This window comes from Mustela lutreola, chromosome 10, assembly GCF_030435805.1.
Source record: "Mustela lutreola isolate mMusLut2 chromosome 10, mMusLut2.pri, whole genome shotgun sequence".
In the NCBI taxonomy this organism is placed as follows: domain Eukaryota; kingdom Metazoa; phylum Chordata; class Mammalia; order Carnivora; family Mustelidae; genus Mustela; species Mustela lutreola.
The window spans coordinates 50,909,942-50,935,886 of record NC_081299.1 but is presented as its reverse complement, the minus strand read 5'-3'; the positions used below and the strand labels follow the sequence as shown (position 1 = coordinate 50,935,886).

At 33.9% G+C, this 25,945-nt stretch overlaps 2 protein-coding genes across 11 annotated transcripts in view; one reads left to right on the top strand and one right to left on the bottom strand.

Annotated features, from left to right (window-relative positions):
* Positions 1-25,945, top strand: part of DOCK7 (dedicator of cytokinesis 7) — a 218,452-nt gene that overhangs the window by 75,291 nt on the left and 117,216 nt on the right. For all 10 annotated transcript variants that reach the window (XM_059137858.1, XM_059137856.1, XM_059137859.1 and 7 more), the window contains exon 14: positions 567-729. In XM_059137858.1, coding sequence (XP_058993841.1) covers positions 567-729 — 163 coding nt within the window. The remainder of the gene's footprint in view (positions 1-566; positions 730-25,945) is intronic.
* On the bottom strand, positions 15,635-25,692 carry ANGPTL3 (angiopoietin like 3). Its single transcript, XM_059137873.1, has 7 exons — positions 25,146-25,692; positions 24,335-24,445; positions 21,543-21,657; positions 19,873-19,986; positions 18,521-18,616; positions 16,686-16,952; positions 15,635-16,315 (listed from the first exon to the last, which is right to left on the bottom strand). Exons 1-7 carry the CDS (start codon positions 25,638-25,640, stop codon positions 16,131-16,133), a joined length of 1,383 nt encoding a protein of 460 aa, XP_058993856.1. The 5' UTR covers positions 25,641-25,692; the 3' UTR covers positions 15,635-16,130.

Sequence of the window (25,945 nt, the reverse complement as noted above, 5' to 3'; positions counted from 1 at the left end):
TTCTTAGCCCAATGCCTGTCAGTCTTCTTTATCTCATTATTCTCTTCTTTTGATCTTAATAGTTTATATGCAAGATTCAGTACTTTTGATAATTTGAGTACTGCAAAGAGAATGATGAATAATTTCATGGCTTAAAATTACTTTTTAGAGGAAAGAGAATGTATGTAGAATGGTAAATATTCAGAAACAAATTCATATTATAATCAGAACAAACCATTCCAGAGTAAAACTGTTTTGTTTGTTGTTCCAGAGTAAAAAAGTTTAAGTTAAATCACTTAACTTTCAGAATGTTGGCTGAGTCTATGCTAGATCCCTCTTTCTGTTTTTTTTTCTTTTGCTGCTTTTTCTCATTCATTCATTATAGGCATTTATTATTTTACATGTACTTATTTCTGTATCAGTAATTTGTAAGTTTGAGACTTGGTAAAATGAAATAATTTAGAGGTCTGAGATGATTGTAATTTCTAGACTTCTTGCAAAAATAGGGTCTAAATCCTTCCAGGAACATTTTTACATGAAGTTTTTCTTACATTTACATTGTTCTTACAATATGTTTTTATATGCAGCTCAGCTGAAGATAGACATTTCTCCTGCACCTGAAAATCCCCATTATTGCCTAACTCCAGAGCTGCTTCAAGTGAAGCTTTACCCAGACAGTAGGGTTAGACCTACCAGAGAAATTTTGGAGTTTCCTGCCAGGGATGTCTATGTTCCAAACACTACTTACAGGTAACACATTTTAATTTTGGAGATTTCTGAAATTAGATACTATATATTCTATCGTTAAAGTAGAACCAGAATGAAACTCTCCAAAAATCCTTTGTAGCTTTGTTATGTAATCCATTTCTTAGTCTATGGTTTTATTAAGAGTCGTCATGTATTAAACTTACACCGTGTGCCAGGTCAAAGGTCTAATGTTTATTACCTTACATACATTCTTTTACTTAATTCTCACGGCTTGAGGTAGGTATTACCTTCATTTTAGAAGTGAGTAAAGGGATGGCGAGGTCAAGTATACTTCCCTGTGGTGGAGCTAACCCTGGAATTGTGGGCTGTGAGATTAAAACATTTGAACTCCCAGTTACTATATTTCCTCAGATGTTATTAGCAGAGTTTAGCGTTCCACAGAACCAAAATTATGTGGCTGCACTGTGGCCCAACAACTAATCAACAGTATTTACTGATCCTCTACTCCGAATACTTGACATGAGGCTGTTGGATAGGCTTTCTAGGCTGACCACTCCATAACTCTAAGGGTTCGTTTATTTATACTCCTTATGAATGAAGCCCCTTTGTTTGTGAATGCCTAGTCTGTGACTTGACATTGGGATAGCCAGTGGGGCAGCTCAGACGTAAGACTCCAGCCCAGCCTTCCCAGCCTAGCACATTTTACCACCAAGTTACCTGGTTTCTGAGGCCAGAATTTTGGAATCAAAGTGATTTTTCTCCTTTTCCTACTCCACATTTACTCCTCACACAAGTTTTACAGGCTATGCTTTCAAAATGTATCCCAAATCCCATAGTTCTTACTTTGTCCAAAGATTTTGTTTACATATTTGAGAGAAAGCATGCGCGCTGCTTGCACGTGCATGCCAATGGGGTAGAGGCAAAGGGAGAGGACAAGAAGCAGACTCCTCACTGAGCACAGAGCCCCACATGGGGCTCCATGCAGGGCTCCATGCAGTGCTCAACTAGGCAGAACTCCATTCCAGGCCCCTGAGATCATGACCTGAGCTGAAATCAGATGCTTAACCAGCTGAGGTTAGGCACCCCAGGCACTGCTTACCTTCTCAACTTTTTTCTTTTTTCAAGATTTTATCTATTTCACAGAGAGACCATGAGAAAGGGAACACGAGCAGGGGGAGAGGGAGAGGGAGAAGCAGGCTTCTTGTTCAACAGGGAGCCCAATGCAGGGCTTGATCCCAGGACTCTGGGATCATGACCTGAGCTGAAGGCAGGCACTTAATCACTGAGCCACCCAGGCACCCCCCTTTCTCCACTTATAAAACTTTCGGCAAGTCACTATCCAGATTAGCACTGTCAAATAGAAATATAATGGGAACTACATTTGGGATTTAAAATTTTATAGTTCCCGCATTAAAAAAATAAAAAGAAACAAGTGAAATTAATTTTAAATTATTTAACCTAATACACCTAAAATATTATCATTTCAACATGTACTAAATGTGAAAAACTGTTGAGATATTTTACTTTTTTTCTTTCCTACAAAATGTCTTCAAAATCAGGTGTGTGTTTTACTTTTAAAGCCCATCTCATTGTCAGATGAGCCACATTTCAAATGCTCAGTTGCTGCGTGGGGCTAGATGTTAGCCTATGGGACAGCTTCTGATCTCACATTTTTCTGTATCTTTCTGATTTGATCATCTTCCTTTAACCCCTCCAAAATCAATTCTCAGCATTATCACTAGAGAGATGATTTAAAATTTTTTTTTTAAAGATTTTATTTATTTGTCAGAGAGAGAGCGAGCGAGAGCGAGCACAGGCAGACAGAGTGGCAGGCAGAGTCAGAGGGAGAAGCAGGCTCCCTGCAGAGCAAGGAGCCCGATGTGGGACTGGATCCCATGACTCTGGGATGATGACCTGAGCTGAAGGCAGCTACTTAACCAACTGAGCCACCCAGGCGTCCCTTGAGAGATTATTTAAATGTTCTCAATCAGATCATTCATTACTCCACCTAAAATCTCTGGTGACTTCCATCATAAGCAGAAAAAAAATGTTTTTTTTTAATAACAGTCTATAAGACGCTATATGCTCTGGCCCCTGCCTGTATCTTACTTCATATCCTACTCCGCTCATTTCACTTTAGCCTCAGTGGCCTTTTTACTCATCCTTGAACAAACAAAATTTCGTTCTCCCTAAGGCTTTTCCATTTGTTCTTCTCTTTGCCTGACATGTTTTCCCCTAGATCTTCATGTGGTTTGGTTCATCATTCAGCCATATGTCTGCTTAAAGGTCATTGCCTCATGAGGCTTCCTCTCATTACCCTCATTAAAAAGATCCACTTCTCTCCAATTCTTCATCATCATTACTTAGCATCATATTATATAGTTCATCATTGTCTAGCATCACATTATGTAGTTATATCATGGGGTTTTTTGGGTCTTTTTTATTAAAATGTAATGACTGTAAAGGGCAGGGACATGTTTGTTTCCATTATCACTATATTTCCAGCATCTAGAAGAGGATGCTGCACACAACAAACATTTCTTCATTGAGTTCAGAAATATCAATGGTATGAGAGTGGAATTTAGAGTCATAGAGTTAGGAGTGTGATTTCTGACTCCACTATGCACTGTTTGGCGACTTAGGACAAGTTACTTCATATATTGCCCACTCAGTTTTCTTATTAATAAAATGTGAGGTCATAATTATACCTGCCTCCTCTTGTGAGGGTACAGAGTACAAAACACTGCATGTAATTGGCAGTTAGTGTAAGTAAAGTTCTAGAAGTTAGGCTAAGGAAAATATATATTGCTTTTGAAAGAAATAAGATATTATGAAATTATTCTTCTATAAATTATATATTTAAGTACTTACAAGCACATGGAATAAAGAAGTGATTATATAATCCAAAATTTGTATGAAACCATTTTGAGGTTATCAGCTATACATCTTATCTAGTACAGAAATCTCATCTAGAGCAACCCTAACTTGTGTTTATCTGTCTTACCTCCACTGGGATTGTTTCAGAGATAAAGAAAATAGAAACTGGGGACTTCGAGTGGTCTTTTCTTTCATTTTCCTACTTATTTTTGTTATTTACATACTTCTATTTTTAAAAAGAATTGTACGAATACGAATATACTTAAAGTTCGTGTAAGTACTGTAGGCTTAAAATTACTCCTACCAGCCTTTCCCTACCTTGATGTCTAATTTTCAGTGTCAATCACTGGTACCTCTTTTGCTCCTTCTTTTGGTATTTTATTCCTTGTTTCCTGAATAACATATTCATGCTACTATTTCTTGATTCTTGTTTAATTTTAAACATCTCTTTACTGTTATAGAAGACAAAGATTTAACTCTTATATCTTCCTTCCTAAAAATACATGTCCTTGCATAAATCCAGAAAAAAATACATATACTTGTCATCTCTTCCATACGTAGTTATAATTCCAGTTTTTCATTAAATCAGTGTTGATTTTTTTTTACATGTTTGTGATTCGTATGTAACTGTTTTTGCAGTGGAGCCCTGTAGATTACTATGATTTTATTCCTGCTGTTTTTGATTTATATAGCTTTTTATTTTCCTGAAATAGTTAACATTATTTAGTTTCCCTACTTTTCTATGTGTTAATTCTCTAAAGCTTTTAAAATTCTCTAAAGCTTCTTGCAGTACAATAAAATATAGCAGATAATCATTTCCTGACTCGTGGCTTCTTCAGTTCCCCTTGAAACTAGATTGTCAGTGTGTCCGAGGGAGTTTCCGAGGCTTGCTAGGCCTACTGTACAGTTGTCATCTTGGAGCCTGTTTACCATGATCCTGGAAGTTCTCTTTGCATTTCTTTTGCCATGAAGTCCCTATTTCCTGTATAGTTTTCTTTTTTGTTTTACTCATTTTATGGACAACCTTCAGTGTCTTCTTGACGTAGGGAGTAAATTTTCTGAGACTTTTGCATCTGAAAATGTGTTTATTTTACCTTTACTCCAGAATTTCTGATTTTGCTGGATACAATATTCTAAGTTGTAAATTATTTTCTGTCAGGATTTTGAAAACATGACACAACTGTCTTCTGGCTTTAACTGATATTTTTGAGTGGTCTAATACTTTTTTTTTTTAGAAGATTTTATTGATTAGAGAGAAAGAGGGTGTGAGCATGAGCAGGGAGGCAGAGGGGCAGAGAGGGAGAAGCAGACTGAGCAGGGAGCCCAATGCGAGGAGGTGGTGGGGAGGGAGGCTCAATCCCTGGACCCTGAGATTATGATCTGAGCTGAAGTCCTTAATGGACTGAGCCATCCAGGCACCTCAGGTGGCCCAATGTACTTCTCATTGCTAATCCTTTGTTGGTATCATTTGCTTTGAAGGCTTTTTTGAGTTGTTTTTTTGTTTATTTTGTTTATTTTTTTTTAACCCCTGGTGTCCTGAACTTGCCTGTGATGTGCTGATATGATAACATTAATTTAGTGCTCTATAGCATTTAATTTAAATTGTTTTCATTTAAATTAATTTATTCAGTCTCAGAAGACTCTTATAAATTATGTAATTCTGGCAGAATTATTATTTTTTATTTATTATAGATAAATAAGAGATAAACTTATCTGGACTTGAACCCAGGTCTTATTTTATTTCTGTGTTCTTCATCCTTTGGGATGATAGTACATCCAGTGTTTATAGTTATTGACAATATGAATAAAATTGAAGTTTCTTATTGCTAGATAATTGAATGCTACATTTTTATTAAAGCAGGCAGAACACCTTTGTTTACCTTATTATTTGCCTCAAAATATACCTCATTATGTATCCTTGTCTAATAATATTTTTAATGCCTTATAACTGAGCTAAGTATATGAGGGGCTGAAATAGAAGATCTAGACATGTTTCAGGAGTTGAATGGGAGTTGGGTAGAGAGCTTATCTAAAGTGAGAGGATACCTTACTGAATGAGGTAGCCTATTGTTTTCTCTCAAGTATGTATCCAATTTTAATCCAGTTTTTTCTGTGGGGAAGAAGGAGAGTTAACACACCAAAAAGATTTAAATGAATTTTATAAATTATAAGTTAGTATGTTTTTGCTGAGTATGAGTTTACAGAAAGTGAATAAACATATTAGCTGTTTATGGTAACTTGTTTATTTGTGTTTGATTTTGGTTTTTATGATTGAATGTTTTACCATTCGAAGTGTTTAGCATCAGTAAGGATAATTGATTGTCTGAAAATCATAATTACTTTCTATTTTGGCAGTAAACTTTTCAGGTGTAAGAATGAATTCATAACTAATTAGCTTGAGAATCATCTGGAGAAATCTGTTAACGTATCTCAGTACCTTTAGCTTGGACTGTATCTAAGTACTGTATTAATTAAAGAGTCGATACTTACCCCAAGCATTATTAGTGAAAATAACATTATAGGCAAAAAATGATTCATTAAATATGTAAAGAAGAACTGTTCTCTCATGACTGAGCAGTTTATTTCCAGAGAATAGCAGAACCAGCTAAACGCATCAGTAAGATCAGGTTTATTCCTATTAAACATTAATTGAAAACAAACACTGCTTTAGATTCTAATGTTTTTTATCAAAATAAGTTGGTTTCAGGCTAGAATTTTATATAATCTGTTTTCATCTTATTTACTGCCTTTAAGGATCTCATGTAAAATGTTTTAACTCATTAACAAACATTGATAAATTGTAACGTAGGATGTCAAGTTTCTTAGGATTGCTAAGTTTCCTAAGGTACAGAAAGGATCAGAGTGCTCTGTTAGTAATAGGTGAAAACTGTTGAGGTAAGAAGGCACATTGTTTAAGAAAGAGATTAATAATTTTCTACTGTAAGGGTGTCTTTAAAGACGTAAAGAGAAGTACATGAGACTATAGAAGTAGATTATGGTTTCTATATTCCATTGGTATTTTTCCTGTTGATACTTGTTGGCCAAAAGAGTTTCTTTCATTTTAAAAAAGAATGATTATAAAGTTGATTGTATGCTTTTGAAAAAAAAATCTGAGTTATGAAAAGAAAGAATAGTTTCTATATTACGTGAAATGGTATGACTCTATGCATATTTTCTGAAAAATTGGGAAATGGAACCAAATTTTGCAACCACATTTAGTTTTAGAATCATCTAAAACTGGAGATCAACTGATTTTCCTTCTTTTTACATAGGGATAATAAAAATTCCTGTATCTTAGAAATTTGTGAGGATTAAATAGATAATACATATAAAACTTTTTTTTTTTAAGATTTTATTTATTTATTTGACAGAGATCACAAGTAGACAGAGAGGCAGGCAAAGAGAGAGGGAGGAAGTAGGCTCCCTGCTGAGCAGAGAACCTGATGCGGGGCTCAATCCCAGGACCCTGGAATCATGACCTGAGCTGAAGCCAGAGGCTTTAACCCACTGAGCCACTCCAGTGCCCCTACATTAAAGCTTTTTGCAAAGTGCCTGACATATATTAAATGCTCAGTAGATGCTTTATTAGATTACATTCATCCAAGCCTTACATAACTTGGGAGAGAATAGTTTGAAAGCATAGGGTTTCTGAGTTTTGGGGGTATAATTAGATAAAATTATTTTTAAAGGGGAGGTTATCAAAGTTATCAATAGTTAGTAGTAGCTTGCTTTGTATTATTACTTGAAGCTTCAGTGCCATGTGACCTGAATGTTAAGTCATATAGGTTGCTTATTCTACTTAATACTGTTAAAAAATTTTAGTCTCATGGATAGTTAATATTTTAGGAATTTATAGTTTGTGGGGGAAAAAAAAAACCAAACAGGCCCCTTTACCATATCTAGAAAATCTCACATAGAAATAATTCTAGAATCACAAAAGGAAGATGTATGAAAGCTAGAAATCAGCTAACATACAGATATCATAAGATATTTTGCATAAGTTTCCATATATACTTGCTGACTGAATTGTTGCTGGATCACAGTAGTATTTTTCTTGCTCAGTTTGAATTCTTTTTAACCTTTTAAGGAATGTTTTGTGGTAAGCCATTATTTCAGGTTACATACACTAGTGTTCATTATACAAATCTGTATGTGTACATTGTCCCAGTAAATAATGTTAAAAAAAAAAAAAGATAAAGTTGACACTAGGACTCCTTGTGGTTTCAGTACCATCATTGTTTCACTAACTGTGTGTAGCAGCCTACGTAGAACCAGTATGATTAGCTAACATACTAGAGGGCTCACATTTGTAACTGAAAAAACTATTTTTAAGCATTTTTAATGTGAGTTTTAAGAAAATATTTGCACATCATAGCTATTTTTAGTTTAAAACTTGAGTGTATTTTAGAGTCTTATGGAGTAAAAAAAGATTTTAAAAAAATACTGTTTGTATAGAGGGAGAATGAATGATGTGACTGAAACAAACATTTAGCTGAGCTGAGAAAACAGGTTAAAAAGAACTATAGTCTCAAAATCACCGATTTCCTATTACTTAATACTTTGGCCTCCAGTATTTATGGTTATTATTAGACAATGTAGAAAAAGCTGTTTTAAAGGGTATGTATATAAAAAATACATATGTTTAATTTGTAATTTTTAAATATTTTTATTTATTTATTTATTTTTAAAGATTTTATTTATTTATTTGACACAGAGAGATCACAAGTAGACAGAGAGGCAGGCAGAGAGAGAAAGGGAGGCAGGCTCCCTGTCAAGCGGAGAGCCCGATGCGGGACTTGATCCCAGGACCCTGAGATCATGACCTGAGTTGAAGGCAGAGGCTTAACCCACTGAGCCACCCAGGCGCCCTTATTTATTATTTTTAAAAAGATTTTATTTATTTAACAGAGAGAGTATACACAAGTAGGAGGAGTAGCAGCCAGGCGGAGGGAGAAGCAGGCTCCCCACTGAGCAGGGAAGCCCAACACAGGGCTCCATCGCAGGACCCTGAGATCATGACTTGAGTTAAGGCAGACTCTTAACTGACTGAACCATCCAGGTGCTCCAGTTTTTTATATTTTTTAAAAATAAGGTTTTAACGAAATTGTTGTGATTTCTCAAAGATATTTAGAAAAATCCGTTATTAAGCTATCCCTAAAATTAGAGATTTTGTATTTATATAAATCCCCCCTAAATACATTGATTGTTCACTTATTTTTGTAGAGTGTTAATCCGGGAGAGACCTGGTCTTTTCACACCTCTATGGGGTTAATGAAGACGCATAGATACATGGAAGTTTGCAGCTAATGTCATGCATTTCTTATTGGGCCAAACCAATGAAGATTATTGACATGAAATGCTTGCTTTATCAAGGAAATACTTAGCTATCATAGTATCATAGAAAAAATACTAGTGTAGTTGTTACATTAAGGTGACTGGCTAGGACGCCTCTCTCATGCTCTGTCTCTCAAATAAATAAAATCCTAAACCAAGTAATAACAGTGGGGAAAATTTTTTTTATTGAGTATCTGAAATCATCCACAAGTTAGGTACTGGATTTATATAATGTTGCTCATGTTCCAAATTTATACTTGACTTCCACTGTTGCATTTGAGTTATAAAGATCAAGGTATAATCTAATTGAGCAAATGCTGTGTGTTCAGTTTTTAAGAGCTACATCACACGTCATGTTATTCTTAGTGAGATTGTGAGAGTTGGCCTCTTTTCCAAAGTTGCCTTAGTTATAATCACCTAGTGAACTTTCATCTTTTTCTTCCAGTTTATAGAAAGAGGGTATCTAGCAAATATTGTGTTACTAAGAATATAAGAATGAATGCAGTGGTTCAGACCTGGTAACAGTGTAAGAAACAAAATGAAGGGGCGTCTGGGTGGCTCAGTGGGTTAAGCATCTGCCTTCAGCTCAGGTCTTTATCCTGGGGTCCTGGGATCCAGCCCTACATTGGGCTCCCTGCTCAGTGCGGAGTCTGCTTCTTCCTCTCCCTCTGTCTTCTACCCCCCCCCCCAAGCTTGTTCTGCCTCCGTCTCTCTCTCTCTCAAGTAAATAAATAATAATAATAATAAATAAATAAATAAGAAACAATATAAGAAACAAATAAAATAAGAAACAAAAGAAAAGATGCCATTCATTTTGATCTGGACCTTGGTTAGCAGTTAGGACTATGCCCCGTATATCTCTTATTAATCCTTAGTGAACTTCTAGGTTTGCTAATCTGAATATAGTCTTAAACTTTTTTATAATAGGAAATTACAAACATATACAATGTAAATAGAACAGTATAATTAACCTCCATTGTCATTCTTTTTTTTTCAAATTTTTATTTAAATTCTAATTAGTTAACATAAACTTTTTTTATTACATAATCTCTATACCCAGCATAGGTCTTGAACTCACAACCATGAAATCAAGAGCTGCCTGTTCCACTGACTGAGCCAGCCAGACACTCCTCTCTATTGTTTTATCTATTACCAGTTCCCTTTTTTCCTGTAATATTTTAAAACAAAGCCTAGTCATTGTATCATTTCACCTGTCAATCCTTTAGTATGTTTTTCTGTTGAGTGGTTTAATAAGCTTATTACATATACTGATTGAATTTTTTCCCTAAACTTCTGTTTCTGGAAACAGATTGGCCAGTCAAAAGTAAATGTATACTGTTTATATATAACCCATGTAATTCATGATTCTTGAACTAGGTCATATTATGGTAGATCTTGCTTTGGAGTTGGGTTCTTAAAGTTTTTTTGTCATGGTACCCTTGCAGTTTTGTGAATCCTGTGATTCTCTTTTTTGGAATAATTTAATTTTTTTTTTTAAGATTTTATTTATTTGACAGAGAGAGATCACAAGTAGGCAGAGAGGCAAGCAAAGAGAGAGAGAGGAGGAAGCAGGCTCCTTGCCGAGCAGAGATCCCGATGTGGGACTTGATCCCAGGACCCTGAGATCATGACCTGAGCCGAAGGCAGAGGCTTAACCTACTGAGCCTCTCAGATGCCCCTGGAATAATGTTTTTAAATACATAAAATAAAATACATAGGATAACAATGTTATCCTATGTTATGTTGAATTATAATTATCAAGATAGTAAAGTTCTGGTGCATGTTTCTTTATTAATGAATTAAAAAATATCTAGCCACGGGACTAAAAGCTACCATATTTTCTAAGTAGTAATAAGCATGTGAAAAATATTCTGAGATATCTATAATAGCTGTGATACAAAAATGTATATGATTTCTGTTAATGACAAATTCTCCTGTATTGCTAATACTGGTATGGTTAGTTTCCTATATTCAGAATTTAAGGAAGTACAAATTTCAGTAAAAATTAAGGAGTATTTTTCTTCCCATTCAAGTTTATGGTCCCCTGCTTTAAAGAGTGTAAGTTTTTGTATTTGTTTTTAGTTTTCTTGGATGTCTCAAGCTGTTGCTGCATACTCTGCTGTTCAGGTTTTGCCCTAGATACATTACCGGGGCTTTTATTCTATCTTAATTGATCCTAGTTTTATTTTAATTACAAAAGCTTTTGAGTTGAGAACTCTGTTTCCTGACATTTTAACGTAGCCACCCATGAGTTTTTAGTTAGGGGCTTGTATTTCAGTGTGAGGAGTATTATCTCAGACCCTGATGGAAGGAATGGTAGCAGAATATGAGAGAGCAGTTTTGTTCAACTATCCTGAGAATTAGAGTATTTTCAGTTAGGAAAAATTTGTGCACGTTACTTACTTAAAGCAATGTAGAGTGATAACCAAGATCAAATATTTACAAGTGTATACATTTGTTCAGAATTTTATACTTCATAAAGCCATTCAAATACCCTGTCTTACTTGAAGATTACAACAACCCTATGAAGTAAGTTTGGCAAGATTATCATTGTCCCCATATATGGGATGTGGAGACGGAGGCTTAGTTGCTCATTTGATGATTAAATAGTTACAGCCTTACCTCTTTAAGGTTGTAGATAATCGCTCTTTTAGATAAACTTAATCATCTTGTTAGATGTATGATCGTTCCCGGGGTTAAATAAATAAATTTAGAAAAACAGTTTTTCTGTTTGAGATGGCATCCTTGATTTTATATTTTCTAAAATGTCATTGAAACTTGATTTTATAAAAGCACACTACGGGATATTGTTAGTTGTACTTTCATGACCTTGAACTCAACATTTCACATCAGTTGAGTAATTTTGTCCTAGTTGATTTGCCATGAGAACACTCTGGACTTTGATAACAGGACCAACCTTTTGGTCATTTTGTTTTTAATTTTTAAAACTACTGTGTTGGAACATCACTTAGTAGTACATACAGAAATGCAGCGCTGTGGTTGTTAGTGATGGGAAAAATCACAAGGGAATTTGATTATCTTGTAACAGAAGGTGAAAATATGTAAAAGTACATATTTGGAATAGCTTTTATAAAGGAGGCAGATAGTAGGAACTCAGTAAATACTGGTTAGTGCACATTTTTTTGATTAATGAACGAGATAATTGATCTCCATAAGTTATGCTGTTAGGAAGAAAAGATATAAGCATGAGAACATACTGATTATAGAATGACAGAGAATAAACAGATTATACAAAAATAGGTAACCCCAAAATGAGAAATGTGTATACTTGTTCTCAGTAAAATTCACAGTTTCAGATTGAACTCTTGGTATAGAAATTTGGCAGTAATTTACTCAAATCAAGTAGATAGACTTATCTTTTTGATGCTCTTGGAATTTTTATTACAGTTTTTAAAATTTTCTGTTATGGTTTGCCGTATGTATTTTTCTGTCTTTCCTTCATTTGCTAAGTGCCCATTGAGTGGTACAGGCAGTACTGCTGCATGGTATCAGAGGGAGGAGCCCCATTTACAAGGATATTCCTAGAGGAAGTGAGATCATTTTCAGGTATGAATAGGACCTAGCCAAGTAGGAAGGTGTATAGAGGCATTCTAGACAAATGGAAGAGCATTAGGAGAGTATAAGGGGATGTTTAAAAGTAGATAATTTTGATAAGGGCTAAGGGTTTGTGTTGGGCAAAAAATGGTACAAGGAATTTGGGATCAGATTATACAGACTCTTGAATATCTGTAAGAGATGTGGATGTTGTTCTGTAGGCTTCTGCCCTCCACATTGGGGTATACATTCTTGCTGTGTAGGGTTATGCAGATCCACAGGATAAATATAACACATCTTCCAGGAATATCACTTTTTAGAAGATATGGGGAAGAAATAACTATTTTTATATAAGATTTATAGAGTAGAAAATACAATTCACATGCAATTTTAAGATAAATTGTAAGATTTATGGTAGAATCCTAATAAGATCCTAAAAGAAGTACAGGCTTATGTAAAGCCATTTTATCCTGTATTTCTAGAATTGTAAAGATACATTTTCAGTATTCTCAAGCTGCTATACTCTTTTAATAGACACGTTTGAACGACACAGGTCAAAGTAGTATGTACCATTATAAATTTGTTTTAGGAAAATTGAAGGAAGATAGACAAACTTAGGAGACAAGGCAGGAGACTGTTCAGATAGTTTAAAATTCAGGTTAAAAGCAGGCTTTGGTAGGGAAGAAGTCATATTATATTAACAGTCTTTTCAAAAGAAGATTGTATTCAGTTTAGTGGCTTATGATACAGGAGCAGTGATTCACAAAGTTAAGTAAAAAGGCTGAGATGTCTTCCAGATTTTAAGCTTGGATGATTGGAAGCGTGGTGGTGCCATTAACGAATATACAGAGGTAAGGGGGAGTGTGATGGTGTAGAAAGGGGGGGGGCAGGCCCAGCGGAGGTGGTAGGGATTTGATTAATTTATTTGATAGATTGAGTTTGAGAAGACTGTAGGATATCAAAAGGAGGAGTGGTAGTAAGCAATGTAAGAAGGGGGAACTGAAGAGAAATCTGGAAATAATACATAAATTTGGGAACTTGACTCATGGAACATAGATGAGTCTGTGAGAGTAGATAGAATTTCTGAGGATAAGAGTGGAAGAGATTTTTGAAGACTGTGCATTGGTCTAAATATATCACATACTAGGAGGGAACTGGGGTATAAAAACTGGATTCAGGTTAGGGATAATCCTTGGAGAGTGTAGTCATATGTGGAAGCAAAATGAGGGTCATGTTTGAAGAAAGAGTGTTGTTCATGAGTAAGTTAGCAGAGAGATCCAAGTGAATGTGGACTGAGGAAAGGCCATTAGATTAGACAATTGTGAGTTAATGGTATAATTAAAATACTTGGCAAAGGAGTGAGGACAGAAGGACACAATTTATGAATCATAAAAAAAATCCTTTCTCTAGCAGATTTATCTCTCAATCTGAGCATATTTTATACAGAAAAACCTCACTTAGTACTCCTAAAAGGAACAAAACGAAAGATGTTGTGTAAGAAGTCTAAAAAATTGGAGAACAAACAGAATAAGCAATTGGCATATTAAAGAATGCATTATTTTGTATTTGAAAGCTTCCACTGTTTTTGGGAAAAAAGTCATTGTGGTATTCTGGCTCTAAAAAGTCAATTTTGACAGTTTGGCTATGGTTTTAAAATGCTAAAGCTTATTCTTTTGTAGTTTATTAGAACAAAATATTTATATAGGATCCACATAGATCATACATATTTACATGTCATGTAAAAAACATGACATACTCGGGCGCCTGGGTGGCTCAGTCGTTAAGCATCTGCCTTCAGCTCAGGTCATGATCTCAGGGTCCTGGGGTCTAGCCCCGCGTCAGAGTCTCTGCTCGGCGGGAAGCCTGCTTCTCCCCCTCTCTCTGCTTGTGTTCCCTCTCTCACTGTGTCTGTCTCTGTCAAATAAATAAAATCTTTAAAACAAAACAAAAAACAAAAAACACGATATACTGAGTAATTTAAAATACATAATGCTGAATATTTTTTGACTAAGGTGAGTCAGTATATAACTTGGGGTACTATATTCCTTAAAACTAGATTTAATTCAAAATTTTATTTCTGTTTGGTAGTTTCTTTAAAAACCTTATTTAAAAAGGGATGCCTGGGTGGCTCAGTTGGTTAAGCAGCTGCCTTCGGCTCAGGTCATGATCCCAGTGTCCTGGGATCGAGTCCCACATTGGGCTCCTTGCTCGGCAGGGAGCCTGCTTCTCCCTCTGACTCTGCCTTCCACTCTGTCTGCCTGTGCTCGCTCTCACTCTCTCTCTCTTACAAATAAATAAATAAAATCTTTAAAAATAAATAAATAAAAAATAAAAAATACTGACAAGTGATATCATGATCAAAAGTGATCCTTGAGGATTAGAATTCAAATTTTTTACATTGGAAATGATGGAATCATTATATGTCACTAAAAAACTACAAGAATTTAAATTTCTATATTTTAAAGTACTGAGTCTTTATTGAATTTGGGAATGTATCTTTCAGGCTATTTAAACATTCAATAACTTGTTATGATTTTTACTTCTATTTGACAACCTACACATAAGTATTAGATTCATGCCATGTCCAAGGGGGTATAAATTATTAAACTTGAGTCCACAGATACATTCATTCTCATGATATTCTGACAAGAGCCCTTTAAAATGTTTTTCACATTGTTAAGGTTTAAAGTACATAAAATGTATACAGTATATAGATAAGTTAACAAATATGTTAAGTTTCAGTGATGCCTGATATTAAGGTCAGTATGACCTAGTTATCATGATCTACTGCATTTGTTTAAGACAGTTAACCTATTTTATTTCATGTAATTTTTTATTCTTAAATTTTTTTTTTAAGATGTTACTTATTATTTGACAGAGAGAGACACAGCAAGAGAGGGAACACAAGCAGGGAGAGTGAGAGAGGAAGAAGCAGGCTTCCCCCTGAGCAGGGAGCCCAATGCAGGACTTGATCCCAGGACCCTGGGATCATGACCCGAGCTGAAGGCCGACGCTTAAGGACTGAGCCACCCAGGTGCCCCAACAGTTAACCTCTTTTAATACAGTATTTTATCTTGCTTCATTTGACTTCATAAATAAAGCATATCAAACATTTATTTCATATTATTTGGTAGCAAAATGAAGCATCAGTTTTAAAATTAGTATTATAGATTTTCACATGTACTCTGAACTAACCAAATTTTAATCTTGAAATTAATAATATTACAGCATTTAGGAATAATGAATAATCATCAGTCTTTGATGTTTACTCAAGTACAGAATTTTAGCAAGAAAATTAATTTTTTAAATGGAGCAAGTTTAAACTGAGCAATTAGCCTACATAATGACTCTTAAAATAAAAGTCCTAGTAAATTTTTCATTTAAAAAATGATTTAAAAATTCACCCGTTGGGTAAAATTTAGATTGTGACTACATAAAATTGATTCTCACATCACAGAATATATGAATAAATGATATCATAAGAATTTTGACTGGGAAAGATAAATGGTATTCTTTGAAGTGATTTGACAGTATGTTTACTTTTAAGTTGATAGTGACTTTAAAAAAGAATCTATTTCTGAAGCCTTCTGTTAGGGATTTTAATACCAGATTAGTAAACCACAGTAACTTCAGATGAATTTAATGTTTAATTTGTTGGCTTTTTAATTTGTTTCCGTTCATTCAGAACTTTCTGAATCTTTTGGATGGATCAACATTTTAGTTGATTTGACAGAGTATAGCCTTCCATTTTGAGACTTCCAACATAGTCCTCTTCTCCTCTCTGGCTTAGTTTTTGCTCTTGGCTTGTTATATTTACCATTTAGGTTGTTTTCCCCACAAACATTGTGCCACCACCAGCCTCCTAAAGAAGATAGATAGGGCATTTCATGAATACAAACTCACATAGTTGCTGTTACTACATTTCCCCATGAGTACATCTCACTTCTTACAAATATGACAGTATCGTATGGATAATACATGTATTCCACTTTAAAATAATCTGTACAAGTCTTATGTATACACCCAAAATAAAATACCTGAGAAATGTAATAAGTAAAATATCTAATTGAACTAAATCAAAGTAATAGTTATATTAAGAAATTTTTACCTGTAGAGAAAATGTTTATTTGGGATTCAGTTTTAAAAGAGTTGACATTGTAGATGTTAGCTAATACTTTGGGAAGATATTTTCTAGATATGAAAATGAAATATTGATATTAGGAAAATGATACCTGAATAACTTTCTGGACAGTTGACATGCTCTTTTGCCATGTGATCCCAAGTAGAAAACACCAAGTCTTTGTGTTCCGGGAGTGCACTGGGCACATTGCCACTAATTTCAACTAGGTGTAACGTATAATTGGTTTCATGATTTCCCAAGTTAAAGGAATATTCGATATAATGCTTGTTGTCGTTCCAGTCTTCTAGTTCAATTCGTAAAATGTAATTAGATTGCCTTACTATGGAGTATATCTTCTCTAGACCCAACCAAAATTCTCCTGAAAAGAAAGTAAAAATCTGTGGGTTGTTAACTGCATATTGGGTACCAATAATTTTTTTTTTATTGTGGGTTTTTTTTTTTGATAGTGTTTTTTTATTGGTGTAAGTCAGTGAATTGTTTCAGCCTAGAATCCCTTGGTTATTTTAGAGTCTCTTAAAATATTTCTTTAAAAACAATATTGAAGATAGTGAAATACACAAAAAATGCTAAAAATATTAATAAGCCTGCCTCAAGTAAGATTAGTATTTTTAAAATGAATTTTATGAGACATATTTCATGGGTGAAACATATTAAGCATTTTAGATGTGGTCATTGATAAAATATTATCTCATTTCTAGGTTCTTTCTTAGATATACTGGCTTTACCATAAGGAATTTGTTAATACCCATGTACTATTGGAAATTTTGTTAAATATCTCTACTGTTATACCCAGTGTTACTTGGATGATAATAGTGTCATTTTCCTCAAATATAGTCTTGGCCTTTGATATTTGTTTGATATATGTCTTCTTTGTAGGAAAATAAGGAATAAAATTTTTTAGACATTTTGAGTTAAAAACATAATTCTCTTTTTAATTTTATAAAGTATTTTTATTTGGAATTAAAAACAACATAAATACAAAGATCTCTTTTTAATTATCACAGTCCTTTCTATAAGAGTGTTTAAGGAAAAAAGTCAAACTTTTATTGCTGTTGAATTAGAGGACAGTTTTAGGGATTTCAAGTACAAATGGCTTATTTTCTTACAGAAATAAATGAGTATTCTGGACTTAACACTCTTAAGTTACACTAACTCTTGGAAGATTTGGGTCTACAGACTATATCACTGAATATACCTTTTAGTAAGGGAACTAACTAGTAGTTTGAATATGAAATTTTTTAAATGATCAAGTAGAGTGTTTAATAAAAAAAATTTGGTATAATAATGGATGTTTTCCAGTTTATAAATGAGTACTTATATTATGAAATTTTTAATATGCCTTTGAATTTTAAACCTGTTATTTATTTTTGTTTTGCTTATTTTATTTTGTGATGAAAATGTAGTAGTTGCACTGAGTTAATTCATTTATTTTAAATCACATTTCTATAGTATACATTTATAATATTTAAACAATTGAGATTTAAACATTTAGTACTATACATCTGACAGTTTACTTGTTCCTTCCACCTCCAAATAGTATTAAAAATGTTAAAAAAGAATGTAGAGTGACCCAGTGGTAAAGTTGGTTTTCTTGATAGCTCATTCGTAACATTTACCACTTATCAGAGCACACAGCATTTTATCATAATTGTCTTTAATAATTGTAATTATGACAATTAGAAGTCATCAAATTGTGATGCATATACTTAAGAATGGATATGAAATTGTGATAAGTATAATTCAAGTAGATGCTTGTAATAAGTGTAAATTACTAACAGATATGTAATTATTAGTTAATAAATTCTAAGAAGGCTGGGCCTAGTGTTCATTCATTGTTGCATTCCTAATGCCCAATTCAAAATAGATTCCTAGTAAATATTTTTAAGTAACAATTGAGTGAATGAATAATGAATGAAGTCACCTTACCATTAAGTCTCCCAAAACCATATCTGTAGTTTTCCCAAGTTTCATTGAAGTTTTGTGATCCATCTGTTCGGTGTTGAATTAATGTCCATGACCTATCTGAATATAATGATCAAAATTGTGTATTTTAAGTAGATTGATGCTAAAAGATATAACAAAGTACTGTTTTCTTTCTTTTTATTGGGCGCCAGGGTGGCTCAGTGGGTTAAGCCTCTGCCTTCAGCTCAGGTCATGATCCCAGGGTCTTGGGATCGAGGCCCGCATCTGGCTCTCTGCTCAGCAGGGAGCTTCCCCCTCCCCCTCTGCCTACTTGTGATCTCTCACTCTGTGTCAAATAAATAAAATCTTTTAAAAAATTAAAAAAAAATTTTTTTTAAAGATTTTATTTATTTATTTGAGAGAGAGACAGTGAGAGAGAGCATGAGCGAGGAGAAGGTCAGAGAGCGAAGCAGACTCCCCATGGAGCTGGGAGCCTGATGTGGGAGTCGATCCCAGGACTCCGGGATCATGACCTGAGCCGAAGGCAGTCGTCCAACCAACTGAGCCACCCAGGCGTCCCTAAAAAAATTGTTTAAAGTTTTTATTTATTTAAGAGGAGGAGAGAGAGAGAGCACAAGTGGGGATGGATCAGATGGAGAGGGAGAGAGAGAGAGAGAGAAGCAGACTCCTTGCTGTCTTGGGAGCCCAACATGAAGCTCACCCCCAGGACTCTGGGATCATGACCTGAGCCAAAGGCAGATGCTTAACCTGCTGAACCACCCAGGTGCCCCAGAATACTGTTTTCTTGGCTTAATTTGATTTGATTTTAAATATTTTGTTTATTTATTTGAGAGAGAGGGACAGAGAGTGACAGAGATAGCATGAGCAAGGAGGAGAGGAAGCAGCAGACTCCTTGCTGAGCAGGGAGCTGACAATGGGGCTTGATCCCTGGATCCCAGGGTCATGACCCAAGACAAAAGCAGGCACTTAACTGACTCCGGCACCCAGGTGCCCCTTGTTTTGATTTTAATTAGTGGCTATGTAATGTAGTCATTAATATCATTATGGTACTAGCATTTTATTATTTATTATGGTCCCAAAAAGCTAAGTAAAGGGCAGCTAATGAGTCTGTCTTAATAAACTTGCCAACAATACGAATTTCAGATTACTTTATGGAAAAATATGGAGAATATTGAATAAGTGCATTAGTAAAAACAAAAATAAGGCAAATATAAATAGCAGAGCTGTGCAGTTGCCTATGTTACTTACATTTCATTTACATATATTCAGAACAAAGATAATAAGATTAGTCTTACTAATAGATAGTGAATAACAGGAGATAATTACAGTCCATTTTCTCTTCAGGCTGGTTTTACCTGATTTAACATCACAGTAGACATTAAAAACTTGATAGTTGCTGGGTCTAATGGGATAGATGCCACTTGTATGTTCGCCTCTATTATAAACGGTGGTACAATTAGCAGGAATGTCTAGAATCAAGAAAGTATTATTACATAAGATATAGTCCTAAGAATGCTATCTTTAGAACTTGAGTGTTTTACTTGACATTTTATGGAATTGTGGTGAATGTAGCCCTTAGCCTTTTTCAGTACTGTATTACCAAGAAAGTACTTGATAACTGAAGCAGATTTATTAGATGGCATGTTATGCAAACAATATTAAAATAGTTACTATTAAACTGATTTCTTTTTAGGAAAAGTGACAAAATGAGAATTTTAGATATGTATTTTTGCTAGATATACGAAGAATATAAATATAATGCCACATATGAGACATTATTATAGGGCTTGGTGTTCATAGCACTTAATCCACAGGCGTATGTGGAAAGAGTAAACATAAAACATACATGAAGGAAACTTACAGAGACCTTTTGTGTGTGTGAGAGAATTACATAAAAGTGAATGTGTTTTGAAAGTATTATTTTGTTAATGTTTGGTTGGGAATGGAGACTTTGTTCTTTCATCTCTGTGGGTTTTTTGTTTGTTTGTTTTTTTTAGTGAAAATTTTCAACAGGGAAATAGAAACGTTAGAGAGAATTTCATAGTTGTTCCATATGTATTTAGTAATTGTTAATCTTTTGCCATTTTTGCTTCATAAATATACATGTATACAAATATGTATTTTGCCATGCTATTCGAAAGTCATTTGCAGACATCATGACCTTAACCCCTTGAATATTTCAGCTTGTATCTTTTTTTTTTTGTATCTCTTTTAAAAAAATTTTTTAAAATTAACATATAATGTATTATTAGTCCCAGGGGTACAGGCCTGTGAATCGCCAGGTTTACACACTTCACAGCACTCACCATAGCACATACCATTCCCAATGTCCACAACCCCACCATCCTCTCCCTACCCCCTCCCCGGCAACCCTCAGTTTGTTTTGTTGGATTAAGAGTCTCTTATGGTTTGTCTCCCTCCTGATCCCATCTTGTTTCATTTATTCCTTTCCTACCCCCCAAACTCCCCATGTTGCCTCTCAACTTCCTCATATCAGGGAGAGCATATGATAATTTTCTTTCTCTGATTGACTTATTTCGCTAAGCATAATACCCTCTAGTTCCATCCATGTCGTCGCAAATGGCAAGATTTCATTTCTTTTGATGCCAGCTTATATCTCTTAAACAGGAGTTTATTTTCACCCATAACTATAATACCATTATTACATCTAAGAAAATTTAAAATAATATCATATTATCTAATATAAAGTCTACATCTATATTTTACTGATAGTCTTAAGAATGTGTTTTGTAGGATTAAAAAAAAAAAAGCCAAAATCTGCCAGGATCCAGTTTAGGTTGACACATCGTATTTGGTAGATTTGTCACTTTACTCTATTTTAGTTTGAGAAGAGGCCCTGAGAATAGCAATTTTTTTAAATTAATTTTTTATTTTTTATAAACATATATTTTTATCCCCAGGGGTACAGGTCTGTGAATAGCAATTTTTGACAAGAATGTCTAAGATAGGAGAAAAATTTGTTGAAAATATACCTTCAAGAAAGAACCCCAACAAATTAACTTACCATTGTGTTCTACATTTTGTGTTTCATTAAAGTGAAGAAAGGGGGTAGTTCTTGGTGCTCTTGGTTTAGAAGAAAGAGAATTTTCTGTGGATTCTTGAATACTAGTTCTTCTCAGCTGATGAAAGAATAAATCTTTTAAAAATGGTACTGAGTATACAGTTAGGGAAATCCGAGGAAGGATATTAAAAGTACAGCTTGTATACATCTTTAAGCTCATAATATGTTCTTGCTTTTGATTAAAAACGGATCAGAGGTGACATACAGATTGTATACATGACCTCAAAATATTTAATGAGGCACGTTACTTAATGAGTTCAGAAAACTAGAAAAAGAAAGATAGCAAAGCACAAACCAGAAATTGGTCAAAAAACAGCAACACCAAAGGTAAAGACTTTGCTTATTAGCATTTTTTAATATGTTCTGTTCATTTATGAATACAGTATGTGTTCTGTTCAGTAACAGGCAGATTTTAAGCTTAATAATTGTCAGTTGTAGGCCTTATTGAGTGAGTCTCAGATCTGCCTTAAAGACCAGCATATAATTTGAACAAGGCTGCTGTCTTAATAGTTTTTTGAAATGTAAACATATCTGTAGAAGTAAAAAATTGGCAGGCATATTTGCTTACTTTAAGTACATTCATTATTTCATTGCAAGTTTAGCAATAACACTTTATTTTTATGCAAAATGTGCGGGATTTGCAGTTTATTGACTAATAGCTTTTCTTATCGATTGCCTGAGAAAAACAGATTACGTAATACCTTACTAGTGTTTTTTGATGTTGGCATTTCCTATGACCTTACTCATAAGGAACTGTTGCAGAGTTCATTTGTTGGATATTAGCTTTTTCTCCTAGGTAACTGTGTGATGTTAAATGCACTTAACTTACAGAGTTTTGGATCTTATTTGAAATTTGAGGAATCTGGATCAGGTGATCTGAGGCGGCTTCTCACTCAGATACGCATTGTTTTAAATTCTTCATACATTTTATTATTAGAGAGGATGTATATCATTTGATAATAGTGACATTTTGTTTTGTGAGTAGGCTCATTTATCCATAATAAATGATAAAAGAGGGGGTGCCTAGGTGGCTCAGTCGTTTACTGTCTGCCTTTGGCTCAGGTCATGATCCCAGGGTCCTAAGATCAGCAGGGAAGCCTGCCTCTCCCTTCCTCTCCCTGCCGTTCCCCCTGCTGGTGGTCTCTCCCTGTCTCTCTCTCAGATAAATAAAATCTGTAAACAAAACCAAAAAAGGATACAAGAAAAAAGAATTTGGAAAAATAACATAATGAGGACGTTATAGAAATCAAAACTAACTGGCAAAAACCCGTTTTGGTTAATTAGCAAAAATAATAAAATAACCTACTAAACTATGATTTACAATTAGCAAAATAACCTGAAATTACGAGTTTAAAAATTTCTGAAACATATAACAATATGTTTGTTTAGTGGAAATTGTTTTATAATTCTTGACACCTTTTTTTTAGGTTTCTCCAAATTTGTATTATTTTTGTACCCTCTGGGATGCCTGTTTTAATAGTAGTAATAATTAATATTTTTGAAATGTTTAGATTTTTACATAGCTTTATTCTAAATAGGTCTCTCCCTCACCTAGACAGCAGCTTACATTATAGATTAATTATAGTATTGGATATTGAACCTTATTTATGAGGCACACAGCTTCTAATATTACTAATAATAGCAAGCTTTTATCGATTTTTTTGTGTTGAATATGATATTAACTTTATTAATTCAACATATATTTATTCAATTCCTACTATGTCTCAGACAGTATTCTGTATTCCAGGACAACAGCAATGAAAAAACTGAAGAAAATCCCTGTTCTCAAGGGAGTTTACATTCTGATGAGGGAACAGACAAAATAAATAACTAAAATATATATATTATGTGAAATAGAGATAAGTGTAAAGGAAAAAATAAAAAGAATGAAGGAGTAACAGGATTTAAGGATGGGTTTGGGAATTGTAATTTTTGATTAAGTGACCTAGTAGGACTTCACTGATAATTTTATACTTGACAGAGACCGAATAGGCCATGCAGATCCCAGGGAGAAGAGCATTCTTCCCCTAGATGATAAAGGGAACAAGGGCAAAGGGCCCGAGACAGCAGCATGTTTGATGTGTTTGAGTAACTGGGAAGAGTTACCCCAGTATGACTAGAGTTGGGGAGATGAAGTTAGAGATAAGAGTCATCTGGGGTCTTATGGGCTACTGAAAGTGAGATGGGAAGCCATTCATGGTTTTGAACCAAGAGAGATGTGATCTAATTTTGACTTTTTTAAAAAAGTTTTTTTTTAAATGATTTGTTTGAGGGAGAAAGAAAGATAGTGTGCTTGAGCGGGGGGAGGGGCCAAGGGAGCCCGACCCTGAGATCACAACCTGAGGCAGAGTCAGATGCTTAACCAACTGAGCTAATTTTGATTAATTTTGACTTTTGATAGAATATGTTGAAGACATACTTTACACGAATTCTTTTTTTTTCCTTGTAACACTCTTATAAGATAGGTTCTGTTATTTTTCTGATAGAATAAGTGAGGAAACTGAGAGACAGAACATTTAAGTAATTTATTTAAGGTCATGCAAAAGTTTTAGAGCCAAAATTCAAACCCAGGTAGTTTCTTACCTTCAGAGTCTATAGATTTTAGCAGTCATGCTGATGTGACCTGTTTACTCATTATCCAGCTATAAGTTTTAAAAATAAATTTAAGGTCTGATGTTTTCATAAACTGAGATTTTATGTAAAAGAGTGGACATACCATTAAAATACTGACTTACCTGGTTTTCTATTTCTTTTATTTGACTGTGCTGTTGGTTTAATTGTCTATATTGTTCCTCCACTGTCTGTAGAAGGTCTTTGATGCTATTATCTTGCTGTTCTACAAAAGTCTGGACAGAGATTGTAGGGTGGTTAGAACTTTCTGTGTTCTTTCTTTCTTTTTTGTTAAATTAGATTAAAAAAATTTTTATACTGTTACAATCTAAATTTTTAAAGCTAATAGTGGATTAGATAACTGAATATTGGCAACCTTTTTCTCTTTTATGCTTCTTTCAAATCCTTTTGTTTTTATGTTTTAAAATGTACCATCTCTAAAAACCTAATTTTCTGAACTTCAAAGTACTTCAGTTAAATGGGGAAAAAAACCCCAGTATTTTATTTTATTTTTTAAAAACCCAGTATTTTAATAGGAGTTAATCTTTTACCATTTACTTATTACATTTATCCATTTTATTTTTATTTTTTTACTTTTATTCATTTTAAACATGGGAGGATAGTTTCAAATTATATTTCTTAAACTTTTTACTTTCCTCCAGTAACTCCAATACTGTAATTTTAGTGTTCTAAATTTTATTGATTGATTTGTAATTTTCATCTGAAATGTAAAGTTTAGTTTTTTTATATATAATGTTAGAGAATCATAAAAACCAAATTGAAATTATAATGAAAAATTTTATTTCCTAGAGGCTTTTTTTCCTTGAGAAAAATACAGTATTTCAATGATTCAGTAAAGTAGCATGTTTTAAAATATTTTTTTAAAAAGATCCACATTGAAAACATAATTACGAACCTTCTTTGATTTCTACTTACTTTAAGTGAAGTTACTTCTGGGTGTTCCTGAATTTCAGGTTGATTTTTAATTAAACTGGTTAATTGCTTCTCCAAATATATCACTTTTTTTTGAAGTAGAATTTTTTCTTCTAGGAGGCTTTCAAGCTTTGAGTTGAGTTCACGTGACATATTTTTCACTTCTTCATTCTTGACTTGCAGTTTGGATGTAGTTCTTCTAAGTTCCTTTTCTTCTTCTTTGATTTCGTTGGTTTGCAGTGATAGGTCATAAAAAGACTGATCAAATATGTTGAGTTTTTGAAATATATCATTAATTTGGCCTTTAGTTTTATGGACAAAGTCTTTAAGACCATGTCCTAACTGAAGGAGGCCATTGGCTAAAATTTTTACATCATCTAACATAGCAAATCTTGATTTTGGCTCTGGAGATACAGAATCATATGATGAATCATCCCGGTCAATTTTGGAAGAAATAACTAGAGGAATGATAAAAAGAAAGAGCTTAATTATGTGCATTTTTATCCTAATTATTCAACTAATTTTCTCCTGTAAGCAAATCTAGACTTCTAAGCTCTATATATACCACCACTTGCCACATGAACAGTAAGGTTGGCAAGCGAGTATAGTTAATCATTAAGTCGTGTAAACTTGTACAAATGTAACCTTCTACATTGAGTTAGATCAGTGGTAAATGAAATCACAGAAATGAGCAATGAACTCACTAGGTCATTTTAAGTTGTTAATGTATTTAATTTTGCAATATTATAAACTCCAGTTTCAGGGTTGAGAGAGCTACCTGTTTTTAAAAGCTTATTTTAATT

What these genes read in the sequence shown, in the direction of transcription:
- ANGPTL3 (XM_059137873.1), bottom strand. Translation starts at nt 25,640, where the DNA reads ATGCACATAATTAAGCTCTTTCTTTTTATCATTCCTCTAGTTATTTCT. An exon ending in CAGAAGTAACTTCACTTAAA is followed by an intron (nt 24,446 to 25,145) that starts GTAAGTAGAAAT and finishes ATCTCTGTCCAG; the next exon opens with ACTTTTGTAGAACAGCAAGA. An exon ending in CTGTCCAGAAAGTTATTCAG is followed by an intron (nt 16,316 to 16,685) that starts GTATCATTTTCC and finishes TATCTTCTTTAG; the next exon opens with GAGGCTGGTGGTGGCACAAT.